At 54.1% G+C, this 23,042-nt stretch overlaps 1 protein-coding gene and 1 long non-coding RNA gene across 5 annotated transcripts; one reads left to right on the top strand and one right to left on the bottom strand.

The window, feature by feature from the left end:
- Nucleotides 1–333: 333 nt before the first annotated feature.
- LOC118657697 lies at nt 334–6,681 on the bottom strand. The gene is made up of 3 exons (XR_004968088.1): nt 5,766–6,681; nt 1,227–5,323; nt 334–878 (listed from the first exon to the last, which is right to left on the bottom strand). It is a non-coding gene; the product is annotated as an uncharacterized LOC118657697 (long non-coding RNA).
- DAGLB (diacylglycerol lipase beta) lies at nt 533–22,669 on the top strand. Of its 4 annotated transcripts, none has more exons than XM_036312057.1 (15): nt 533–639; nt 3,005–3,156; nt 8,628–8,799; nt 9,791–10,049; nt 11,355–11,477; nt 12,214–12,341; nt 13,090–13,216; nt 14,764–14,847; nt 16,191–16,268; nt 18,645–18,725; nt 18,810–18,937; nt 20,234–20,302; nt 20,386–20,458; nt 21,472–21,719; nt 21,836–22,669. In XM_036312057.1, coding segments are annotated over exons 1-15 (1,905 nt in total). In that variant the 5' UTR covers nt 533–637; the 3' UTR covers nt 22,017–22,669. The 4 variants fall into 4 exon arrangements, with proteins under 4 accessions (XP_036167950.1, XP_036167949.1, XP_036167951.1 ...); XM_036312056.1 differs by lacking the exon at nt 533–639 and adding an exon at nt 1,456–1,588; XM_036312058.1 differs by lacking the exons at nt 533–639; nt 11,355–11,477 and adding an exon at nt 1,456–1,588.
- The last annotated feature ends 373 nt before the right edge of the window (nt 22,670–23,042 follow it).

Genomic DNA, 23,042 nt, shown 5'->3' on the forward strand with positions numbered 1-23,042 from the left:
AAAAACAAAACGGGAACAAATACAATATTTGTATTTGCATGTGGCCCGCGGGCCGTAGTTTGAGGACCCGTGCAATTCCTACTTTTCCTTCAGATCTTATTTCAATATCTTCTTCAGGGATACCTTCCCTGACCTCTCATTGTTTAATCAAGTGCCCAGTAAATATTAATTTTGTGAATGGATGAATGGCTTTTTTCTATAAAAATCTCGTAACTTCCCTGTTTACAATTCCCTGAATCATTCTGACAACCATCAGTACAATTTCAATATTATTTTTAGCCCTGAAATTATGCCCTTTAGAAGAACCCTGAAAGAACTTACTACTCGGAAAGCTTTAATAAGTCTGTTTATTCATTTATGGAATATTCAATGTGTTCCATTATGTGAAGAGCAATGGACAGGGTGCCCCATGCTCATACCACAGACACTGGAGGGTGGGAGGAGGGAGGGAATAAACATGAAAGACAGGGAGTGGCAAAGTGCTATGAAGAAAGCCGAGGCGTGGGGAGGGAATGGGACCTGGGTGTGCTGTTGAGAGAGGGAGGCGGGGAGGGCTGTCTGAGGCAGCGACAGGAGCCTGAATGAAGTGACATGGAAATGCCTGCGGGAGGAGCATCCCAGGCAGAGGAGACAGAGAATGTAAGAAGCCCTCGGGCGAGAACGAGTTTCAGGGAGGGATACCAGGAGGCAGGTAGTGGGGTGATGGCGGGAGAGAGGAGTAACCCCACCTCGGGGAGACGGTAAACACTCACAGACGTGTGATGTGCGATACTAGGGAAAGGCCTCGGGCTGGGGGTCGGCGCCCATTTAACACACAAAGCGAAGCCCTGCAGGATCCAAGCGGAGGATGGGCTCGGTCCGACGGTGCGACAGGGTCGCTGCGGGGGAGGCAGGGCAGAAGGAAGGGAGTGTGCGTCCAGGCCGGGCTCCAGATGCAGGGGCTCGGACCCGGGAGGAGGAGAGTGGAGGTGCTGAGACGGTCAGGACCCGAGGCGCTGAGCCGGACTGCCCGGGAGGCTCTGCCCCCGCCCCCCGCCCCCAGCTGCCAGGTGGTTCCAGGTCCTCAACTCGAGAAGGGCCACCTGTCCCCTCCTCCCGCCCGCGGGATGCACAGAGCGGGCAACGGCGCCACAGGCCTGGAGCCCTGCGGGCCCGGGATGAGCCTAGATCCGCATTAACCGCCCAGGGTCTCCGAGCCGATCCCTCCGGGCCGGCGGAGTCCTTACCTAGAAAGTATGAGCAGGACGGACTTCACCCGCCAGCACACCTGCCCTGGAGTCGGCCGGCATCTTCCGGATCAGCGCACTGCGCAGGCGCAGAGGTTCCCCGCCGCGCGCGCCCGGCTCGGCCTCCCCGTGCGCATGCGCCCGGCCTGGCTCCCGTGCGCCTGCGCCGAGTCGTGGTCAGTTTAGTTGTGAAGCCGGGAGGGCGTGGGGCACAGAGTGGTGACCGGCGCGGCGGGCTGTCCGGGGCCGGGCGGCGCGACCTTCGCCATGGCCGGCATGGTGCTCTTCGGCCGGCGCTGGGCCATCGCCAGCGACGACTTGTTCTTCCCGGGGCTGTTCGAGCTGTTCCTGCGGGTGCTGTGGTGAGGGCGCCGGGCTCCGCCGCGGAGGCAGAGGGCGGGCGGGGGTCGGGGCTGGCGCGCCGTCCGGGAGGAGAGGCCGTGTCCGTGTCGGCAGGTCCCCGGTGCCCAGGGTGTGCCGTGCGTTCCCTGGTCTAGTCCTCCCCACCGCCCGCGGAGGGAGGTGCTGTTATTCCCCCCATTTTACAGCCGCCAAACTGCGGGCGGAGGAGGTAGGCGTGCCGGGGCGCCAGGTGGGTACTGGCGCTGCGGGGCACCTGCAGCCCCCCAGCCCCCCGGCCCCTGCGGCGCGAGCCCTGGCCGAGAGCCGCCGGGACGCCCTCGCCTCCCGAAAGCCATGGCCTGGGGATCTGCTTCCTCGATCCGAGGGGGCCGCCTGCACCCTGCATCCTCCCCGCACGCCGCGCGGGCACGCCCAGCACCTCGAGGCGCACCTGCCCCGTGAGATGCGCAATTGCACGGCTCAGCGCCTCCCTGAGCCCCGTGGCCGCGTTCCGCCGCCTGCAGACAGGCTTGGCGGAGCCTCCCTTGTCTTTCCTGCGTGGGATCGGGAGGAAGTGGATCGGAGCCCTGAGGGCTGTTCTCAGAGGGTCTGAGCAAGGAATAATAATACCGTTGTTATTTTTTTAAAAACGTAGATTCTCGAGGGGAAAGAAAGAAAAACACAAAACGTTGGGACCTGCTACTGCGTAGTTTTATAGTTTTCAAAGCTAAGCCTTTCGGAGTTCAGTTCCCACTTTCTCTAGACACGGGGTCATCCTATCACAGAACTGACAAGCATAGGAAGTGACCCGTCCGTTTCCACTGGGACTGGAATCCTTGGGCTTGAATCCTAACACCGTGTTCTTGCCCGGCGGGCGGTGCCCTCTGCCGCGATAGCCCCAGTGGCAGTCGCTCAGTGCCACCTTGCGTTGTGGTGCCCTGAATGGCAGAACATTGGTGAGTCCACAGTGTTCTCCTTTCACGTTCATCAGTGTTCACCACCAGCGCCTCTGCAGGTTTGCTGTCTTCCCGCTTAGCCTTTTGTATTAGACACAGGAGCTTACAGTGTGTGCGTATCCGTTTCCTGTTGATCCACAGAAGTAACATTTCTCTTGTTAATAATTTCGCACGCACGCAGTGTGTTGGTTTACCAGTTGTGTGTTTCTGAGCCGTGATATTTGCTTGCTTACGGCTGTAAAAGCCTGTCATGCCTTACAGCCGGCACAGAAAAAGAAGTCGTGTAAGCAGGGGAAGTATAAAACTCATTTTAAAAAGTCATAGGCTTGGTTGACTTTGTAGATCGTTTATTGGTGAACGTTGTGTTTCAGGGCGAACCTCACCCCGTTTACGGGAACGACCCACTCCTTTATTTCTTTCTATCGTGTTCGGCAAAGCAGCTCCTTGGATGGACCTCTGACCCTCCTTGTTCCTCGACAGGTGGCTTGGCATCCTGGCCTTGTATCTCCGGTACCGAGGGAAGCTGGACTGTGCTCGGGGGGTGCTGCTCGGCAATTACATGGTCGTGCTCCTGGTCCTCCTGGCGGTGATCGTGTGTACCATGCTGGCCATCGTGTGCGTCAGCATGAGAGGTAAGAAAGCCGCCTGTGTGGCCGGGGGGCGCGGTCCTGTACACGGGAAGGCGCAGGTTCAGTTCCCATCAGGGCACACACCCGGCTGTAGCGGGTGTCAGTACTTCATTCCTTTTCGTGGCTGAGTACTATTACCTGGTATGGATATACCTCATTTTACTGATCCATTCCTCAGGCAGCAACATTGGCTGGTTCCCATTTTTTGGCTGTTGCAGATAATGCTGCGGTGAACACTCACAAACATGTTTTTGTGTAGACGTTGGGCCATGCCGTTCAGGGAGTTGACTGGGAGTTCTCCTGGGCATGTGCCGAGGGTGGGATTGCTGCTGAGAACTGCCGGGCTGTTTTCCCAGCACCTGCACCACTTTTCTTTCCCACCAGCAGTTTGTAAGGTTCCAATTTTCAACACTTGTTCTTATATGACTTATTTTTTTAAAAAAAGTTTTTATTGATTTTGAGAGAGAGAAAGAGAAACATCAATGAGAGAGGAAAACGTCCATAGGTTACCTCCCTCATGTACCTCTACTGGGACCCCCCTCCCCCCCCCAGGTATGGAGCCCCAAACCTGGGCAAGTGTCCTGCCTGGGAATGGAACCAGTGACCTGTTGGTCCATGGGGTGACGCGCCAACAAACTGAGCCACACCAGCCAGAGCTATGTGCCTCCTGGTCATCGCCATCCTGGTGGGTGTGAAATAGTACCTCACTGGTTTTGATGTGCATCCCTGATGAGGAACGATAGTGAGCATGTCTTCAGATGCTTATTGACCATCTGCTATCATTTTTGGAGAAACGCTATTTAGATGCTTTGTCCAATTTTAAATTGGGGTATTTGTCCTCTCATTAATGAGTCACATCTATTCTTAATGATAGCTTCCCCCTCCCTGTCACCGTTCGCGGCAGACAGACACTCGGCTGAGGTGGTGGAAACCTCCCCTGTCCATTGCTCCGGGCACAGGAGGAGCCGAGTGCTCTGGGGCGTCAGTAAACTGCTCGTCGCCCAGGTTTTATCTCTGCTTGCATCAGGATGCTTGCAGCTTGCAGATGGTGAAACCGGGAGGCGTAGCTAACACAGTGGCGAGATACTGGCATTTTGGAATGATAGATTGAAACTTACAAAATGGTAGTTCACGATGAGGACACGGAGAGAAGTGTTAGTGGCAGCGTGTTTCACGGGGAAAGTCTTGGGGTTTGGGTGACCAGGAAGCATGGCATGTGCCCGCTGCCGGGGGCAGGCGGCAGAAAATAGGGCTCAGAGGACGGAAGCGTGCGGTGCCTCAAAGCAGGCTGGTCCTATGGCCAGCAGTCCGCGCCTGGCTGTCAGTCCGCGCCTGGCTGTCAGTCCGCGCCTGGCTGTCCGTGGTGCTGAGCTGGAGAGGAGGAGCTGAGTGAGTGTGTGCACTGGCTCGAGCGGCACCATGAAGTCAGTGAGCCAGCATTTCTGGGCGATGAAGTATTGAGATTGTTCTCATTTCAGATACCATTACCTAACCGCTTTGCCCTTTCTGTTCAGGTCACACTCTGATTAATACACCATGTTTACAGCTGTAATCATGAGTTCAGATTTAAAGCAATAAATATAAGTTTTTTCCCCAGAAATGTTTTCCTTCGGGTAGTTCTTGGGGAGTCAGGGCCCATTCACACCCCGGTGATGAATGGCCTCATCTCCCCCGGCCCCTCCTAGGCACTGGCACAACGGCACCGTCACATCATGGGAGGGTCGCCTACCCAGCAGCCTCCTCCAGACAAAACCCAGTTTCATTCAGGACATCCCCCCGCCCCTGCACATCCAGTGGGCGTGTCACAGAGCCTGGCCCTCTGCCCGGCTCAGGAACGATGTCCATGTGTCAGTGATTGCTTCAGGAATTGACATGTGACCTGATTGGGGTCATGACATTTGGGGAATTTACTGGGAATTTCTGGAGAAGCCCTTCCTTGTCCCCTAGGACTGTCACCCCTACTGGATGATGCTGTGCATGGATGAGCTACTGCATTCCTTCTGCGGTCAGGCCAGGGATGAGCCAGCACCCAGGAAGGACAGCGCAGTGGGGAGGCAGCGTGGTCGGGAGGGCAGGGCGCACGATGCCCGTCCGCAGTACAAACTTCCTGGTTTGTAGCCTCCTTGAGTTGGATTTTCTGGTACTTGTGTTGAGAAACATCACAGCTGAGCTGAAAACAGTGTGTATTTTATAAAAACATGCTAGTTCAGTTGCCAATTTGTTCCAGATTATTACCATCATATGCCGTAGTATAAATATGTAACTTTAGTGAAACATACCACACAGAAATTTTTAAAAAAAGGACAAATGAGCCCTGACTGGTTTGGCTCAGTGGATAGAGCTTCGGCCTGTGGACTGAAGGGTCCCAGGTTCAATTCCGGTCAAGGGCATGTACCTTGGTGCAGGAGGCAGCTGATCGATGTTTCTAACTCTCTATTCCTCTCTCTTCCTCTCTGTAAAAAATCAATAAAAACAAAAACAAACAAACAAACAACAACAAAAAAGGACAGATTCTTTCATTATAAGCGCTTTTGTGACAAGGAAAAGACCAGTAGTTGGTAGGAACATGGGCAAAGATCATGAACAGTTAAGTAAACATAAGTAACTCTTACATCGTTCAGCCTCCATCACAGAAGAAAAGTTCGCGTGGATAAAACCTGGCGTGGGCGAGGCCTGCAGCTCATTGTGCTGGTGGGATGTCGTTTGGCTGAACCTCTTGGAAACCCAGTCTGGCTGTGTGTGTCTGTGCCTTCCTGTACGTAAAGGCGCAGGTGCCTGTGGGGATGGTCACTGCAGGTCGTTCACAGGGACGAAAGGTCGGAACACGCTCTGCCTGGCGGGGCCCCGGGCAGGTAAAGGGTAGTCCGTGTCTGTGTGTCTGCTGTGCACCTGATGGGAAGGCTGAGAACGGCTCGGACATAAGGGAAGTCTCCACTCGGCTAAGGGACAGGACGTTGTGTTAACACATTGTTTGTGGGTAGTTTTTATCGCGCGCTAGCAGGTGGCGCAGGCCATTTTTGCTAATTTTTTGCGCAAATAGCAACGTTCAGTAAAATTACATAACTTTAGTTCACGTATTTATACGTTACCCGCATTCTACCGCTAGTCTATAAAAAACGTATTAATACGTGTCCGCGCTCTACTACACTGGTAGAATGTATAAATACGTAAAACGTATAAACACGTTTCCCGCATACAATGTGTTTGCTGCTGTTTCCTAACGCGGATGGATACACTCATGTCTTGTTCACCTGCGGGTTCTGGGAGGCTACGCAAGTCCCTGGTTCACTTTCAGGAAGTTCACTGACTTCGGACCATCGGTGGAGGCAGGTACTTTATACCTATTTGAACTGTTTGCACTTTGTACCTTTACCTGCATTACCTCCACAAAAGCAGGTGTTTTACAAATTGTAAAGTTTAGGTATATATATTTTTAATGTATTTTTATTGATTTCAGAAAGGAAGGGAGAGGGAGAGAGAGATAGAAACATCAATGATGAGAGAGAATCATTGATCAGCTGCCTCCTGCACGCCCCCCACTGCGGATGGAGCCCACAACCCAGGCCTGTGCCCTGACCAGGAATCGAACCGTGACCTCCTGGTTCATGGGTTGATGCTCAACCACTGAGCCACACCGGCCGGGCTTGACTACCACGTTTTTGATAGGACACCCTCAATGGAAGAGTTCTGCCATTCACTGTGTCTGACTTTGATTCTCGGACATTGAGCATCTCTGCGTTTGCATCTCCAAAGCTCATTGCTTACCTCGTGCCAGAGAAGACTGCTACAGGGGGTAGCCGTGTTGAATCCAAAGATTTGTGCCTGTGAAGGGTGATAGGGTCACTTCACCAAGACTGCTGGGGACATAACATTCAGGGGCGTAGCTTTCTTGTTAACCATGACGCGTTGCCTCTCGAGGCATTGCCTCACGCGGCCTCTGCAGCAGCCAGGGCCACACCAGCTATGCTTTTTCTTGAGAAGAAAATAAACATCTCAGTAAGATAAAGATGTTTTTCTGGGCAGGCATGACTACAGGGGACTTTCTCAGTGTCTCATTGCTTTTCTGGAACCTTAACCAGAACTCCATTTACTGGTTCCTTGTTCATGGATTTGTTTTATTCGCGCAGCAGCCACAGGTTGCCTTGCAGATCTGGGGCTGCTGGGTGTCAGGCACTACTCCCTTATTTGGGACCCCAGTTCCCTGGAAGCCGTGGGTGTGTGCAGATACTAACTTCCTGTTTTCTCCTCGGCGATCGGCTGTTGTTCTACAGTATCAGGCTCCAAATACAGAACTGATTTTTTCATGCTGCATCCACCGCCCCTCGGAGAGATGCCGATCCAGTTCCCTTGTAAGATTGGTCTTTGTGCCCAAAATGAGACCCGATGGAGCCTAATATATTAAAGGTGACTTTAGCCCGGCTGGTGTGGCTCAGTGGTTGAGCATCGACCGATGAACCAAGAGGTCATGGTTCCTGGTCAGGGCACATGCCCGGGTTGCGGGCTTGATCCCCAGTAGGGGCGTGCAGGAGGCAGCCGATCAGTGATTCTCTGTCATCATTGGTGTTTCTTTTCCTCTCTCCATCTTTCTTCCTCTCGGAAATCAATAAAAACATATTTAAAATAAAATAAAATGTGACTCTACATAAATCATTCTAATGGAAGATAATTTTTGGATTTTAAAAGTGATTTCCTTACCAAATCATTCTTTAGAATTTAGATTTATTGTATTTGTTTTAATCATATGGTATTTTGATGGCACTTAAATTAGTGTTTATTGTAACATTTTCTCAAAGGGAGAGGATTGATGATGCACGCAGGCCTCTATTGATGCTTGGATGTGTTTCACAAACTCCGTAAAAATGTGTCCAAATGCCAGGCTTCTCTGCGTGGTCTCTAACATCGGAATTCCTTCTTCCCAGAAGGGGGGCAGAGAGCCAGGGTCATAGTCACGGGTTATATTTTAGAAAGTAGCGTCAAGCTCAGAGCCTCAGGTTTGTCATCTGTAGCTGGGTTGGTGGCTTCTCAGTCATCTTGATAAAGAATAAAGCGCCGATGGTGCCTGTGGCCACGGAGGCTCCGAGAGGTGGTACAGGTGCAGCTGTTTCTTGTCTGTCAGAACGCGGGGACTGCTTAGCTGTGTTTGCCTGGAATCGTTCTGTTTACACTCGTCCCAGCATAAGTATCAACAGCACCTTCTGCTCTCAGAAGTATCCCAATTTGGACCCTGGTTAGGACCCCGAAGCGTTCTTAAACTCTGGTGAGTCTCAGAAGCGAACCTGAGGCTGCCTCTGCCTGTCACGTCCCCCCCTTACGTTGTCACGTGCTCTCAATCTCAGGCATTGATCAGTTACGAATAGAAACAGCAGGTGGGGGTGCGCGCGCAGTGTGGATGCTCTGCCGCCTGTGCTGCTGTAGAAAGGAAGCCCTGCATCTCCGAGGGAGCAGGTGACCAGCTTGAGTGTCTTCTGTCTTAGGAACCATTTGCAACCCTGGGCCACGGAAGTCCATGTCTACGCTGCTGTACATCCGCCTGGCGCTCTTTCTGCCCGAGATCGTCTGGGCCTCCCTGGGGGCCATGTGGGTAGCAGAGGGCACCCAGTGCGACAAGGTAGTGGTGAGCGCCATCATCGCGACCGTCGTCGTCAGGTGAGCGCTCCTGTCATCTCCAGCTTCTTGTCACAGTGCATGTGAGACGTAGGTCAGCAGACTTTCCTGAGTGACTGCAGACAGCCTGGCGTCACTCCGGCTCCCAAACGGCTAGAAACGACCGTGTTGAGGAAATGGTAAACATTCAGAGGCACCTGTTTATACACGAGAAACAGTTCATCTTCCATTATGCAGTTTTAAAATCGATTTTTATTGATTTCAGAGATGAAGGGAGGGAGAGAGAAGCATCAGTGATTGGCTGCCTCCTGCATGCCCCACCCTGGGTATGTGCCGGCAACCCGGGCATGTGCCCTGATCGGGAATCGAACCATGACCTCCTGGTTTATAAGTCGACGCTCAACCCCTGAGCCACACCAGCCGGGCTTATGCGTCTATTGATGGAGTTTTCTTTCTTACCGGTTCTCATTTTTCTATACCCTCCCTTCTCATACAAGAAGGAAGAGTCTGAAGGCCGAAACGGGGCAGGCACTAAAGGCAGGATGAGAAGAAACACATTACCCAGAGTGTAATGCACTCGAATAAGACTGCTGCATTTCCCAGGCTAAAATGTTGTGAAGGGTCTTGCTTTATCCCTTGTGTTATAAATAAGGAGTGGACAGCCGTGCTGACGGTGCCTTTCCTGGCCTCGCCACCGGGGGCAGCAGAGCCCCTCAGGGCCATCTCCGGTAGAGCGCGTTGGGAACCGAGCCTTGTGCGTGGGGACAGCCTGCAACCATTTAAACACCGAACAAAAGGCCTGTCAGTGCGGCGCTTTGGCAGAATTCTTTTGGTTTTACCGAGAGGAACCCTGAGGCCCTGAGGAGTAAGGGCGGGTCCTGGTCGGGGCTGCACCTCTGCCCACAGCAGCCCCTTTTTCCTTTGTGGTCTTCACTGTCGGCTCTGATCTTCCTGGGCCTCGTCAGGAACTTCCTCAGCAGGTTCTGGCCGAGCTGCTGGGGGCCCTCATTGCCTGGTCCTCTCTGTTTTGCAGCTGGGTTATCATCGGCTTCACGGTGGTCATCATCATGGTTGTCTTCGACCCGCTGGGGGGGAAGGTGGCGCGATACTCCTCTGCGGGCCCCTCCCTCGCGTTTAACCCCGAGGCCAGCCAGTTCGTCGGGGGCCTCAAGACAGCGGCGACGAGCGTGTGGGAAAAGAGGATGAAGCTGCTGTGCTGCTGCGTGGAGCGGGACGACCAGGCCCACATGGCCTTCTCCAGCACCGCGGAGCTCTTCTCCACCTACTTCTCCGTAAGCCGCAGGCTCGGCCCGGCCCCTGGGGAGCCGGTGCTCCTGACGTTAAGACGAGTGCTCTGCACTTGGGCCCCCCACCCCCGCGCACACACAAATGGGCACTGGAGGCGATGGGGGCGGGGGGCACTGCTCCCTGGAGCGAGGACAGAGGACTCGGCGCCAGCCGGGGGCCCTGCGTGTGCAGACCTGCCTCTGGTCAGCGCTCCTGGTGTTGACACCTGTTCGTGACTCTGTCAAGATTTTGAATTAGTTTTTAATGAACTGAATACGTTTTTAAGGGCCTTCACTTGTTGCGAGTGACTTGCCAATTGCTTTTTACCCCCTCAGCCAGCTGGTCTGAGCAGACACCAGGGGACACTGGCTTCTCGCTCTGTACAGCGTGGTACAAACATCGGTTTTTCTGCTTCCAAAGGAAGGGTGTCACCACCCGGGACTGGTTTCTCAGTGTCTTGGATATGTTCGTTTTGCTTTCACACTTAATGAGTGTCTTTTCATAAAAAGATCCGATAAGCTGCTCTTATGTTCACTCCTGAGACCACGTCAGGGAGAGTTCTCTTGACATCGCACGCCTGGGGCCTTTTCTCGGCTCTCCGTGTGGGCTGACGGCCCTGTCCAGCCTCTGTGTGGGGATCAGAAGTGTGTCCCCTAAGTCATCTGAGAGGAGTGCTCCAGCCTCGTCTGAGACAGGTGGAGGGAGGAAGGAGAGGATCAGGTCTTCTTAGAGGAGGCGGTGCCTGCATCACGGGCAGAGCTGAGAGCTGAGGGGCCAGCGCCTGGTGGGTCCCTCCTGCTCCCGGCCCTCGGGGAAGGGCGGGCTTAGACCACTCTGCTGCTTCCCCAGTGGACGGCTCTTCCTGAGGCTGCTGTACCTGGGAGGTGTCAGTCCATTCGCATACACCCCTCCCACGGACCTGCCACAAAAGCAGCATCTTCAGCTTTGAGAGTTTAACCCTGGGCTAACATTGACCGTCACTGCAAAAGTGGCAGATCTACCCACTTACTCCCCCTTCATCAATGATGGGAAGTAGATTAAAAATAGCAAAGTCACTTGAAGAGACATTTTAAAACGGAGAGAGAACCACACACTACTTATGTTCTCCAGCAGAGTTGTCCGAGGGCAGGAGAATAAAGCACTGAGCTCACATATAGGAGGAGTCCCGGGAGGAAACACTTTTTAAAGCACCTTTTTACATGTGACTGTGCTGTGTGTGTTTGTGTGCGTGGGGACCGTGGGAACTGGGTGTGAGGAACTCACAGGCCATCCTGCTGAGCTTTCTGACAGGCCCTGTGGCTCCCGACCAGGACACAGACCTGGTGCCCAGTGACCTCGTGGCGGGCCTCACCCTCCTCCACCAGCAGCAGGACAGTGTCAGGAGAAACCAGGCGCCGACGGAGGTGGTCAGCCATTCCCCAGGGCCCTCCCAGGTGAGCCCACGCCTGCTGGGTGGTAGTTATGACACTGACACCCATTGGTAACCCTTTTTAAAAAACAAAACACACAAAAACCTAGCCAGCAGCAGTCCCAGCATTTGGCTGGGAGTCAGACCTGTGCCTTGTGCTGCTTGTGACTTGGCACCTGTCAGGTGCGGCAGCTCCTAGTCACCTGGAGGCAGGTAGAGGGAGCCATTGCCGGTCCCTGCGCGTCCCCTGTCATTTGGAAGCATTCTCTGCTGGGAAGTTGGCCGTGAGCCTGCATTGCACACATTCCTCCTGGGCTGGGGCCTGACTCCCCTGGGTTACGTGTTGCTCTCTGTTCTGGGCCTGGGGAGCAGGAACCGCTCAGCTTTGCCTGATGAGAGTTTTCCTGCCGCGGATTTTATGCTTTTGAAAGAGAACTTCCCACGTAAACACATGGTTTCTCGGCACCTCATCCGGCACCTAGTTCTCAGCTGGTTGGTCCCAGTGGCGTGAAACTCCGCGGGTCTTCGCCTGCATCGGGCAGGAAGTCGATGGCCCCTTGCACCGGCGCCAGGAAAGGCCTCAGGGGCTTTGCTGTCCGCTGCACTGCGCTTGCTGTCTTCCTATAAAATGAGGGCCCGGCTCCGGCCGCATTTAAGGGCTGTTCTCCCTGTGGACGGCCTCGGCGAGGAAGGGGAGGAGTCAGTGTGTGGACCTCTGGAGTGGGGCCCCTAAACCAACAGCTGCTTCTCTCCTCCTGTAGAAAGATGACCTGGACGCAGAGCTAGAGAACTGCCGCCATTACATGCCGATCGCAGCCGCTGCCTACGGCTGGCCCCTCTACATTTACAGAAACCCGTTCACGGGGCTGTGCAGGATCGGGGGTGACTGGTAGGTCGGCAGGGGTGACCTCCACCCTCCTCGATGTCGCTGAGGCTCCCATACGTTGTTTTCTAAAAATAACCTTCCTTCCCTTTAAAAAAGCTTTCTGTTTTGAAATCTTTGAAAACTGCAAGAGCAGCACTGAGTTGCCGGGTCGGTGATGGGAGCCACCAGTTGCACTCATTTTTGTCACGTGTGCTGTGGCTCTGCATGGTTTCCCTGAGCATTGGAGATACAGTTGCAGACACCACGTCCCTTCATCTCCAGGTACCTCTGCCTGGATTTCCTAAGAACAAGAGCATTCTTTTATGTAACTTTAGTGCAGTGATAAAACTCAGAAAATTTACCATTCATCATTAGCTCATTTACAACTTGTATTCAGATTTTTCCAATTGTCCCAATGACATTTTTAAAAATATATTTTTATTGATTTCAGAGAGGAAGAGAGAGGGAGATAGAATTATCAATGATGAGAGAGAATCATGGATCGGCTGCCTCCTGCACGCCCCACACTGGGGATCGAGCCTGAAACCCGGGCCTGTGCCCTGACCCAGAATCGAATCGTGATCTCCTGGTTCACAGGTTGACACTCAACCACTGAGCTGAGCTGGCTAGGCAAAAATATATTACTTCCTAAGGGCCATTCTACGTTCGTCAAACAGTCCTGAAAATTGTAAACTTTGGTCCTCGAGTTTGCTCGAAAAACAAGACGGGTTGAGACCCCTTGGGGAGTGGCTCAGGTTGTCTGTGTTTTTAGTTGCAGAAGCAGGACAACAGAGTATGACGTGGTTGGAGGCGATCAGCTCCACTGCCATTTTGGCTCCATCCTGCGGATGACAGGGCTGCAGCACAGGGACTTCATTCACATAAGCTTCCACGACAAGGTAGAGTGCACAGCATCTCAGGGTCCAGAGCCCTCTGAATGCTGATGGAAGTTATAAATTACTAGAGGCTCGGTGCACAGATTCGTGCACCATGGGGTCCTTGGCCTGGCCTGTGGGGATTGGGCTGAAACCAGCTCTTTGACATCCCCAGAGGGGTCCTGGATTGCGAGGGGGCGCAGGCCAGGCCAAGGGACCCCACCAGTGCATGATCAGGTCTGGGGAGGGACCACGGGAGGGCTCCAGGGCGTGCTCAGCCCATCTCACCCAGTCCATCTCACCCAGACCCCAGCAGCAAGCTAACCTACCAGTCAGAGCATCTGCCCCCTGGTGGTTAGTGCACGTCATAGCAACTGGTCGAACAGTCAAACAAATGGTCAGACACTTAGCATATTAGGCTTTTATTATATAGGATTCCCCCCCCCCCAAAAAAATGTGTGTAGACGCCCCTACCGCACACTCTTCCCAGGTTTTTCATGTCGTTTCAGGGGCTTTTGAGCCCCTAAAGCCCACACAGGGTTAGCCTGAGGTGGAGCAGGAAGCCTTCAGCAGAGCTCTGCTGTGTCGACCGACCCACCGGTCAGTGAACAGCAGTGAGTGGGTTAGTCCTGTGCGGTGTCTGGAGCTAGTTAACCCTGGTTTCTGGGCCTCAGCCCAACCACAGTGGTGGCGTGCAGTCAGAGGGGACCGGGAGCCCTGGACATTGGGGACTCTGCAGAAGCCTGCTCTGCCAGCTTCTGTGACCTGCACTTGCTGTGGCTCGCAGCTCTGCAGGTGACCGTCGTGTGGTCCAGTGCGGTGGCTCTCAGGTGTGCTGCCGTATAGGGTCTCCTGGAGCTTTCCAACCCCCGGGGGTCCAGGCCACAGGGTCAGGGAACTCCGAGTCCCTGGCAGTGGGACGCAGCTCAGGAGCCCCCGGGTCGGCGTGTTCCTCTCCTGGGAACCAGGGAAATAAAGACGGCAGTCTGTCTGTCCTGCTTGCTCCAGACACTGTAAGCCAGGGCCGTCCTCACAGTATTGCTGTCATTGGCCGATGCCGTGCGAGCCGGCGCTGTGTCTGCACTCCAGCCCGGGGTCAGGCTGGTCTCCTCGGGAAGCAGCAGCAGCAGACCCAGAGGACTGGGCGCGCCCTGTGTCCTGGCAGGGGCCAGAGTCCCAGCTTCACCTGTGCTTGGTGTTGGCGAAAGGGAGGCTTGCCTGGCCCAGACCTCTATCTGCTCGCACGTCAGGGAGGGGGGCTCTGTCCTGCCCGCCGAGGCGTCCCCCTCCCGCCCGGGCAGCTGAAGTCATTGGCGAACAGCAGCTGTCGGGCCAGGCCCAGAGAGACGCCCTCTAGTTGGTTAGTGCGGAGCTGGTGCCGGGCTGCAGGAGGGAGGCCCCACACCAGGCAGCACATGGCGGGTCAGAGGCGGGGAAGGAAACGGGAGCTGGTTCACCGGAGCAACCGCAGGTTCACAAAAGCTTCTGCATCCAGAACAGCATTGGGCGGGGCCGGGGGGCGCGGGGGGGCAGGGGGGGGCGGTGTGGGCCTCATGCCTGGCCTCCCGCAGGTCTACGAGCTGCCCTTCCTGGTGGTTCTGGATCACAAGAAGGAGAGCGTGGTGGTGGCTGTGCGGGGAACCATGTCTCTGCAGGTGAGGAGCCGGCCTGAGGCCCGGGAACAAGGGGCGCGGATGCCGGGAGCCCCGCAGTGACACCCCAGGAGCAGCAGTCCTGTTCCCCTCGGACAGGAAAACCCCGGGAGGGAAAAGGGGAAGCGAGTCCCGGCTTGTGAAATACTCCCTTTGACAAACAGACCAAGTTAGTTCCTTTTCGTTGAGAAATTCAGAAACGGACACCAGTGGGTGGGTCCCCGCGCGAGGAGCTCCTGCAGGCATGCCTGCTTGGCTCCCCTGGTGTGCCTGGCCTGGCCCCCAACCTGGTGACCCCTCGAAATGTCTACTCCCAACGCCAGCATGGGACAGTCGGCTCAGCAGCACTGGCCCAAGTTGCACACACTGTCCGCACGCCCTTGCGGCCCTGAGTTCCTGTTCGGATGTGGGAGCTGCGAGAACCTCCCTTTGTCCCCAGCCCCAGCATCCGGCCGTGCCGACCTCTGCCCTGTGGACACGCGGGCAACCTCTCCCTTTGTTGGTCTCTTGGCCGTTCTGCCTCATTGCCTGGCCCGCGTCTGCTCTGCTGGCCCAGAAAATGCACTGAACGCAGGAGACTCCAGAACCCCAGCCCCTTCCTCTGCCCTCTGCCCGGCTCTTGGGGCGCGGCTTGCAGCTCGGCTGGTGGCCAGGACGTGGCCCAGAGTCCAGAGCCTTCCCTCCTCCGCCTGCTTCCCGTGGACCCCCCTTTCTACTAACAACGTGGTGTCCTCCCGCTGGCCTGCAGCGTCTCCTCACTTTCTGCCGGGCGTCTCTGCCCATCTCCTCTACGTTCCCAGCGCACGGCCCTCGTCTCTGGCCCAGGCCTCCTGGGCTGCGGCATGGTGTCCCACCGTGGTCCCTGCCTCTAGTCTCTCACCGTCCCACTCTGTCCTGAGTGCTGTCCTCAGACCCTCTCTCCAGGACCTGGTCAGACCTCCCCTCCTTCTCGGGAAGCCCCAGCGAAGTTCATGTTTCTGGTTACAGCTCGCTGGTGCTTTCCGACCTGACCCAGCTGCCTTTCCAGCTCCTGGGCGCCGGGAGCTCAGGGGCCCTCAGCTCCGAGCCCCGCAGCCTCGGTCGGTCACCTGTGCAGCATGGGACATGCAGATGTGGGGCCCCTCGCCCAGTGGTTGGGCTCCCTGGGTCCTAGGGACACACCCGCCTCACACAGGCCCCCTCTCTGCCTGATTCCCTTGACGTGTCCATTGCTGGGCACTCCTGAGCCAGGCCCACCACCTGCTTTTGACCCAGGGGACTGCTGTCCCCACTGTCCCTCAGGGACCCGCCGCCCAGCCTGACAGTGCGACACCCCAGCTGACGCCCCTCTCCCCACGCCCTTACAGGACATCCTCACAGACCTGTCGGCGGAGAGCGAGAACCTGGACCTGGGGTGTGAGGTGCAGGACTGCTTGGCACATAAGGTAGAAGCCCGGGGTCTGCTCTGGAAGGTTCTGTTCAGGTGGAGGGTCAGGACTTCCCAACTCTGAGTCTCCTGTTAACCGCCTAACAGCTGCTCACGCCAGGGGCTGCGCACAGTGGGTGCTTTTGTGCTCACAGTGCAGGTTCTCTGGGCAGCCTGTCAGCGGCTGGCGGGACAGTATTTGTAAGAGGCAGGCTCAGAGCCAGGGGTGACTTGCCAGGAGCCCCCCAGTTCCTGGGATGAGTGTGGGAGTCCTCCCTTGTCCTCAGAGGGGTGCTCTCTCAGGGTGGGCACCTCACTGTAGTGTATGCTTCTTGTGCAGCTGCCGCCAGGCTTGTCCGCGGCCCTGAAGCTTTTGATGCCCAGATGTCACTTTTCATTTGAACTGTCTGGAAGCGTCGTTCAGTGCATTAGACGTTCAGAGCGCTGTGGCCATCACCCCTCTATGGCCCGAACTTCTCGTCATCCCATCAACCCTGGTGCCACTGAGTCCCAACGCCCCTCCCCCAGCCCCTGGCCCCCACCATCCACTGTCTATGAATTTGGTTGCTCTTGGGACCTCCTGTCAGAGGAATCGTTGTTCCTTTCATGACGGGTTTGTTTCCCTGTGCACCATGTTTTCAGGGTCCGTCCACACTGTAGCATGTGCCAGAATTCCTTTCCTTTTCAAGGCCGAATAATATTCCACTGCACATACAGATACTCCTCTGGCTCATCCATTTATTCAGAGATGGGCATCTGACTACAGTAATGTTGCTGTGCCCGTGGATGTACAGGGGTCTGCTCAAGTCCCGGCTTTTTCTTTTGGGTGTAGGTCAGAAGTGGGATTGCTGGGTATTTAACTTTTTGAGGAACCTGAACAGTTTTCCAAAAGATGCACTATTTTACACCCACCAGCAATGTGTGGGAGTTCCTGTTTCTCCACCTCTGCGCTTCTTGTTCTGTTGTGGCCACCTCCTGTGGGTGTGGTGGCCTCTCACGTGGTTCCATGTGCGTTTCCCTGGTGACAAGTGAGGCTGCGAAGCAGAGGGTTTTAACACTTGAGGGGAGTTCGAAACGATACCAGGATGTCAGGGGTGCAGGGCAGTGGGCTTGTGCTGTTTCACACGCTTCAGTAGTCATCATTTTAAAAACCAGATGCCTGGCTTTTACAGATACGTGTTCCAGCAGGAGTGTGGCCGCCGGCTGGACGGCGGTCAGTAAGGGGGCAGTGGAGGCTTTCGTCTGTCACCATTAGAGCTGGGTGGTGCTGGGAGTGTGAATTACTTTCCTTTAACCCTTGGCTATTTGTTTGTGCCCTGATTCATGAGAGTCTAGTTGAAGCACCGTTGGGTGTGTATGAAGAAAGTTTAAGCCAGAGTCTGGGCTTGGCTGCGGCTTGGTTCCCGCAGGACTCGCCTACAGTCAAGGCCGTGTGACCACAGCTGTGGCACTTGGGCCTGGCTGTTACTACCTGAGGCCTCCGGCTCCGGCTCCTCTGGCGGCAGCCCTTCCCCTCTGGTGGGAAGACAACTGCTCCAGGCACAAGGCACGACCTGCCCTCCGCTCTTGGCTCGTCTGTGCCAGCGTTGGCTCTGGCACTGCCCACAGTAACTGGAGTGGGAAGCTCTGCGCCTCAAACACCCTTGGCACCTTGTCTGTGAGGCATGTGCCCGGGAGACACCAGCAGCAGGTGTGGCCCAGTGGTTTGGCTCTGACTGCCCAGAACCAGACACATGACAGGTGCCCCGTAAGCGAGGAGGAAGCTGACTGCACTCGTACTTGTTGGGGGAAGGGGGCCGGGTGGTTTGTCAGCAAGTGCTATCAGCCTTCCCCAGGCTTCTCCTTACGAGGCGGCGGCCGGCCTGTCTGTGGGAGCATTGTCTCCCCGTCGGAGCTGCTTGCTTTTCAAGACGCGGTGAGGTAGCTGTATTTATTAGGAAGTTTTACATTTTATTTTTTAAAATTAAATCAAAGCCTGACCTCCCTAAAATTCACTTCTGATGGTCTAAGTTTTGCCTTTGCAGGAACAGTGGACACTTAATCAGTGTCACTGATTCAGAACTTTAATGCCATTTTGAAACCTGTCATTCATGATCTAAATCTGACCAACCACAGGGACTTGACCAGACTAGACTGGTACATCCACATTGCAAACACTACGCAGCTACAGAAAATGCCATAGAAATACCCACCGATAAGGCAAGAGGTTCCTGATGTCACCCGCTTGTTCACGTGCCCACCTCCGCACCTGGTGCCAGGAATACAAGAGCAGTGGGCACGGCCACTGTCCGAGACGCTGCTCTCGCTGGGGCAGGGTCACAAGCAAGTGCAAAGCACCCTGTCGCGACGGAGCCGGCCCTGCCTGGCCATCACTAGCTGCCGCCTCTGTTTTCAGGGGATTTCTCAAGCTGCCAAGTACTTGTACCGACGCCTCGTCACCGATGGGATTCTGAGCCAGGCCTTCAGCGTCGCTCCTGTGAGATTGTCCTTTTCCTTTTCTTTCATTTTCCGTCATTAGCTGTTTGGTTCTGTGGCCTCACCTCATTCTTCTGTCCTTTAGGAATACCGGCTGGTCATTATAGGGCACAGCCTGGGAGCGGGCGCTGCAGCCCTGCTGGCCTTGATGCTCAGAGGCGCCTACCCCCACGTCCGGTGCTACGCCTTCTCGCCGCCCAGGGGGCTGCTGAGGTACTGCTTCATTTTCATGAGTGTAACAAGGCGCTACGCATAAGTCATGGAGTTAAGACTGGTCTTTTGTTGGTGATTTAATTTTTCGTTCTCAGAAGTGTTTTCAAATACTATTTAGTTGAAGAAAGACTAGCCTTTCTTTTAAAAAAAAAGTTTTATTGATTTGAGAGAGATGGAAACATCAATGATGAGAATCATTGATCGCTGCCTCCTACACAATCAAGGATGGAGCCCACAACCTAGGCATGTGCCCTGACTGGGAATCGAATGTGACCTCCTGGTTCATAGGTTGATGCTCAACCACTGAGCCACCGCAGCAGGGCCTACATAGCCTTTCATAGGTCTGTCTGACCATGGCTTTGATTTCCTAAACGATGTAATGCCAAATGGCATGCAATATTTTATTCATTTCAGGCACACAACACAATGATCCAGTATTTACATATATTGCAAAATAATCTCCACGGTGTCTAGTTAACATCTGTTACCATGCATTTTTTTCTTGTGATGACAACTTTGATTACTGTTAGCAACTTTCAAATATGCAATACAGTGTTAACTATAGTGGACTTGTTTAAAACTGGACTAGAGGCCCAGTGCATGAAATTTGTGCACAGAGGTGGGGGTGGGGGGAGACATCCCTCAACCCAAACTGTCCCCTCTCGCATCGGGGAGCCCTCACTTCTTATTGCTCGCCTGCTTGCTGCTCCTTACCACGTGGCTCACTTAGCGCTGCTGCAGAGGTGGAAAAGGCTCCTGCCACTGCTGCTGCACTCACCAGCTGTGAGCCCAGCTTCTGGCTGAGCGCCCATGGGAGTGCACTGCCTGCCAGGGAGCAGCTCCTGCATTGGGCGTCTACCCCGATGGTCAGTGCGCATCATAGCGACTGGTTGTTCTGGTTATTCTGCTGTAATGGTCGCTTAGGCTGTTATTACATAGATGTTTCTACCCTTTGAGTCTCTTCATGCATTTTGCCCACCTCTGCCACCAACCCCGCCCCGGGCCACCATCAGTCTGTTCTCTGTGAACTTGTTTTTTAGATTCCACATATAAGTGAGGTCATGTGGTAGTTGTCTTTCTGTCTGAATTATTCCACCTAATACAATGCCCCCAGGCCTATCCATATTTTATCAAGTGGCAAAATTTCACTATTTTTATTTGTCAGTGGACACTTCAGTTGTCTCCGTGTCGTGGCTACTGTAACTAGTGCTGCACCGAACGTGTGGGTGCGTATCATCTTTTCGAGTTAGGGTAGAGAAGGGAAACGTTATTTTTTCTTTTTTTTTGAAATTTCAGCAAATCCCTTTATGAATACTCTAAGGACTTCACTGTGTCACTTGTCGTGGGCAAGGATGTGGTTCCCAGGTCAGTCCGCTGGTGCTTCGTCTGGGGTTGGGGTAGCTGAAAAGACTGAGTACTGAGCATCAATCTCATCTTTCGATAAACAGGCTAAGTGTGACCAACATGGAGGATTTGAAGAAGAAAATCTTGCGGCTGATTGCCCATTGTAACAAGCCCAAGGTAATGTGTGCCTGTGTGACCTGGGGAGGATGTTTCTAAATTCGAAGCCTCAGCCAGTGCAGGTGACGCTACCCTGGGCAGACTTCTCAGACTTCGTTGTGATTTGCTGTTGTACTTCTTAGCCCTTCTTGTGACCCACGATATCCTGATGCCTTTGGTCCCAAAGCTCAGAAAACAAGGCTACCAGCTAGAATTTATGGCACAACGGTAGGACTGTCCTGTGGAATATTAGGCAGCCTTTAAGAATGGTGACATGAGCACTAGCTGATGAGCTCAGTGGTTAGAGCACCGGCCTGCACACCAAAGGGCTGTGGGTTCAATTTCCAGTCAAGGGCACATACATACCTGGGTTGTGGGTTCGCTTCCCACCCCAGGTTGGGGCACATGTGTGAGGCAACCAGTCTATGCCTCTCTCCCTCCCACTCGCTCTGAAAAGCAATGGGAAAAGTATCCTCTAGTGAGGATTAAAAAAAAAAAAAAAAAAAAAAAAGAATGGTGATGTGAGCTTATATTTACCAATAGCGAAAGCTATCCATGATGTATTGAAACGTTAAAAAACAAACAGGATATAAATAACAGATATGAGGTTCGATGAAAAAATTTTTAATCTCCCTTTAACCTTTGTTTTCTGACATTTTTTTGTTGCTAATCAGAAAAAATACTAAGAATTTAAAATAAACTTTCTCCTTATTAGCTATTCCCCACCCCCAATTTAAAACTATTCGTATCTAACATTTTTGAGGGAAGAGTAAAACTGGTTTGCAGAGTTACCTGAAAAGAAGGATAATTTTGCCTCAAAATCTGCATGATTTGGTTTTTAAATATTGCTTCTATATGATGGCTTCTTTGCCTAAGAGACACCTGAGTTTGGGCCCACTGGCCTCCACTCCTAAGATCCGACTAATAGGCAGCGAGGCATCTGTCCGCGCTCCGAGAGCTGCTGCCACCTCCCCCAGCTCCGGGCCGTGAAGCCTGGAGTAACAGTGCTGCTGCTTCTCGGTCTCGCCCTCTAGTACAAGATTCTGCTGCACGGCTGCTGGTATGGGCTGTTTGGAGGGAGCCCCGATGACCTTCCAACAGAGCTGGACGGGGACGACCACAGAGACCTGACACTGCCACTTCTCGGGGAGCAGAGCCTGCTGACACACAAGTCCCCAGGATACAGACCCAACGACTCCCCCTTAGGGTCCCCCACCAAGTACCCCCCTCTCTACCCTCCTGGCAGGATCATCCACCTGGAAGAAGAGGGTCCTTCAGGGAGGTGAGCTGGGGGCTGGGACCCTGACCTGGCTCAGTCCACACACCATCCATAATGAAACACGTCTGTGGAGTTTAACTCGAAGTGATGCTTTGCCAATTGAGTCCTGTCTTTTTCAGGTGTTCCTGTTACACTGCTCAGTATACTGCAAAGTGGGCACATGAATCAGAATTCAGTGAAATACTCATCGGCGGAAAGATGCTCACAGACCACATGCCGGACGTCCTGATCAGAGCCTTGGACAGGGTGTCCAACAGGGATGCCTGCATTTCCTGTCCCACCCCAGGAGGCTCTGCGTAATGGGGACGTGGTGTGACCACAGCTACTGGAGATTTCCAGGACTGCAGACGCGGACCGTTATTCTTAGACTTCACATCCAAGTGAATCCCATGATGCCAATGCAATGGTAGGAGTTTGACAGGCACTGAACGAGTCTAATGACTGAACGGTCTGAGATACCACTTTATCAGATGATCAGCACAGCAGGCTGAACATGCACAAAGCTTCGCAGGAGCCTGTCCCCGGGACCTGCGGATTCCACCTGAGAATGGCCCAGGACAGCGTGGGACTTGGGCAGCCAGGTCTGGTCTATACCCCCACCCCCGCCACTTCCCACTGGCAGGGTCTTGTCCCTGTTCAGAGGAGCCTGAGCTGGGCACACAGGTGTGCAGTTTATTTAGCAAACAGGTTCTCCTGGCTACACACAGTTCTCAGCTGGGAGGGTAGAGACTGGGGTTTACTCCTGGTGGCACTAAGGACTAAGGATTAGCCCTGAGCTCCTGTTGGGAATCAAGACAAAACCAGGTCAGGAAAGTGAGGGGAGACAGCTCCTGCCCCACGGCCACAGCCCTTCCTTGTTTACTCGCTCACCTTGTTTCATCAACCCAGTTGATGTGAACATCCCGCTGGCTCTCGGAGTCGGCCAGGGCATTAATAAAGCGCTTACACTGTCACTGGTGTGTGTACAATGATGTGCTCGCCTACTGGACGCTTCCACGGCTGTTTTCCCAGGTGGCTTTAAGCAATCATCCTTCAAGTTTTTTTTCTGTCCACTGTAACAAAATGGAGTCTTCTTGGCCCTGTGGCTAGACTGAAGATTGCATGGACATCTGATTTCACTCCAACCCACAAAGCCCATAAAATGACGGTAGAGGGATTTCTTTAAAAAGCATAAGCCTGACCCTAGCTCGTTTGGCTCAGTGGGTAGAGCATCAGCCTGCAGACCAAAGGGTCCTGGGTTCAATTCCGGTCAAGGGCATGTACCTTGGTATTAGACTCCTCCCTGGCCCGGGCTTGTGCAGGAGGCAACCAATCGATGTGTTTCTC

This window comes from Myotis myotis, unplaced genomic scaffold (assembly GCF_014108235.1).
Source record: "Myotis myotis isolate mMyoMyo1 unplaced genomic scaffold, mMyoMyo1.p scaffold_m19_p_6, whole genome shotgun sequence".
In the NCBI taxonomy this organism is placed as follows: Eukaryota; Metazoa; Chordata; class Mammalia; order Chiroptera; family Vespertilionidae; genus Myotis; species Myotis myotis.

Coding starts and splice junctions, on each gene's coding strand:
- DAGLB (XM_036312056.1), top strand. CDS start 1,494: ATGGCCGGCATGGTGCTCTTCGGCCGGCGCTGGGCCATCGCCAGCGAC. Junction 16,269..18,644: donor AGGACTGCTTGGCACATAAG/GTAGAAGCCCGG, acceptor CTCTGTTTTCAG/GGGATTTCTCAAGCTGCCAA. Junction 20,459..21,471: donor CCCATTGTAACAAGCCCAAG/GTAATGTGTGCC, acceptor CTCGCCCTCTAG/TACAAGATTCTGCTGCACGG.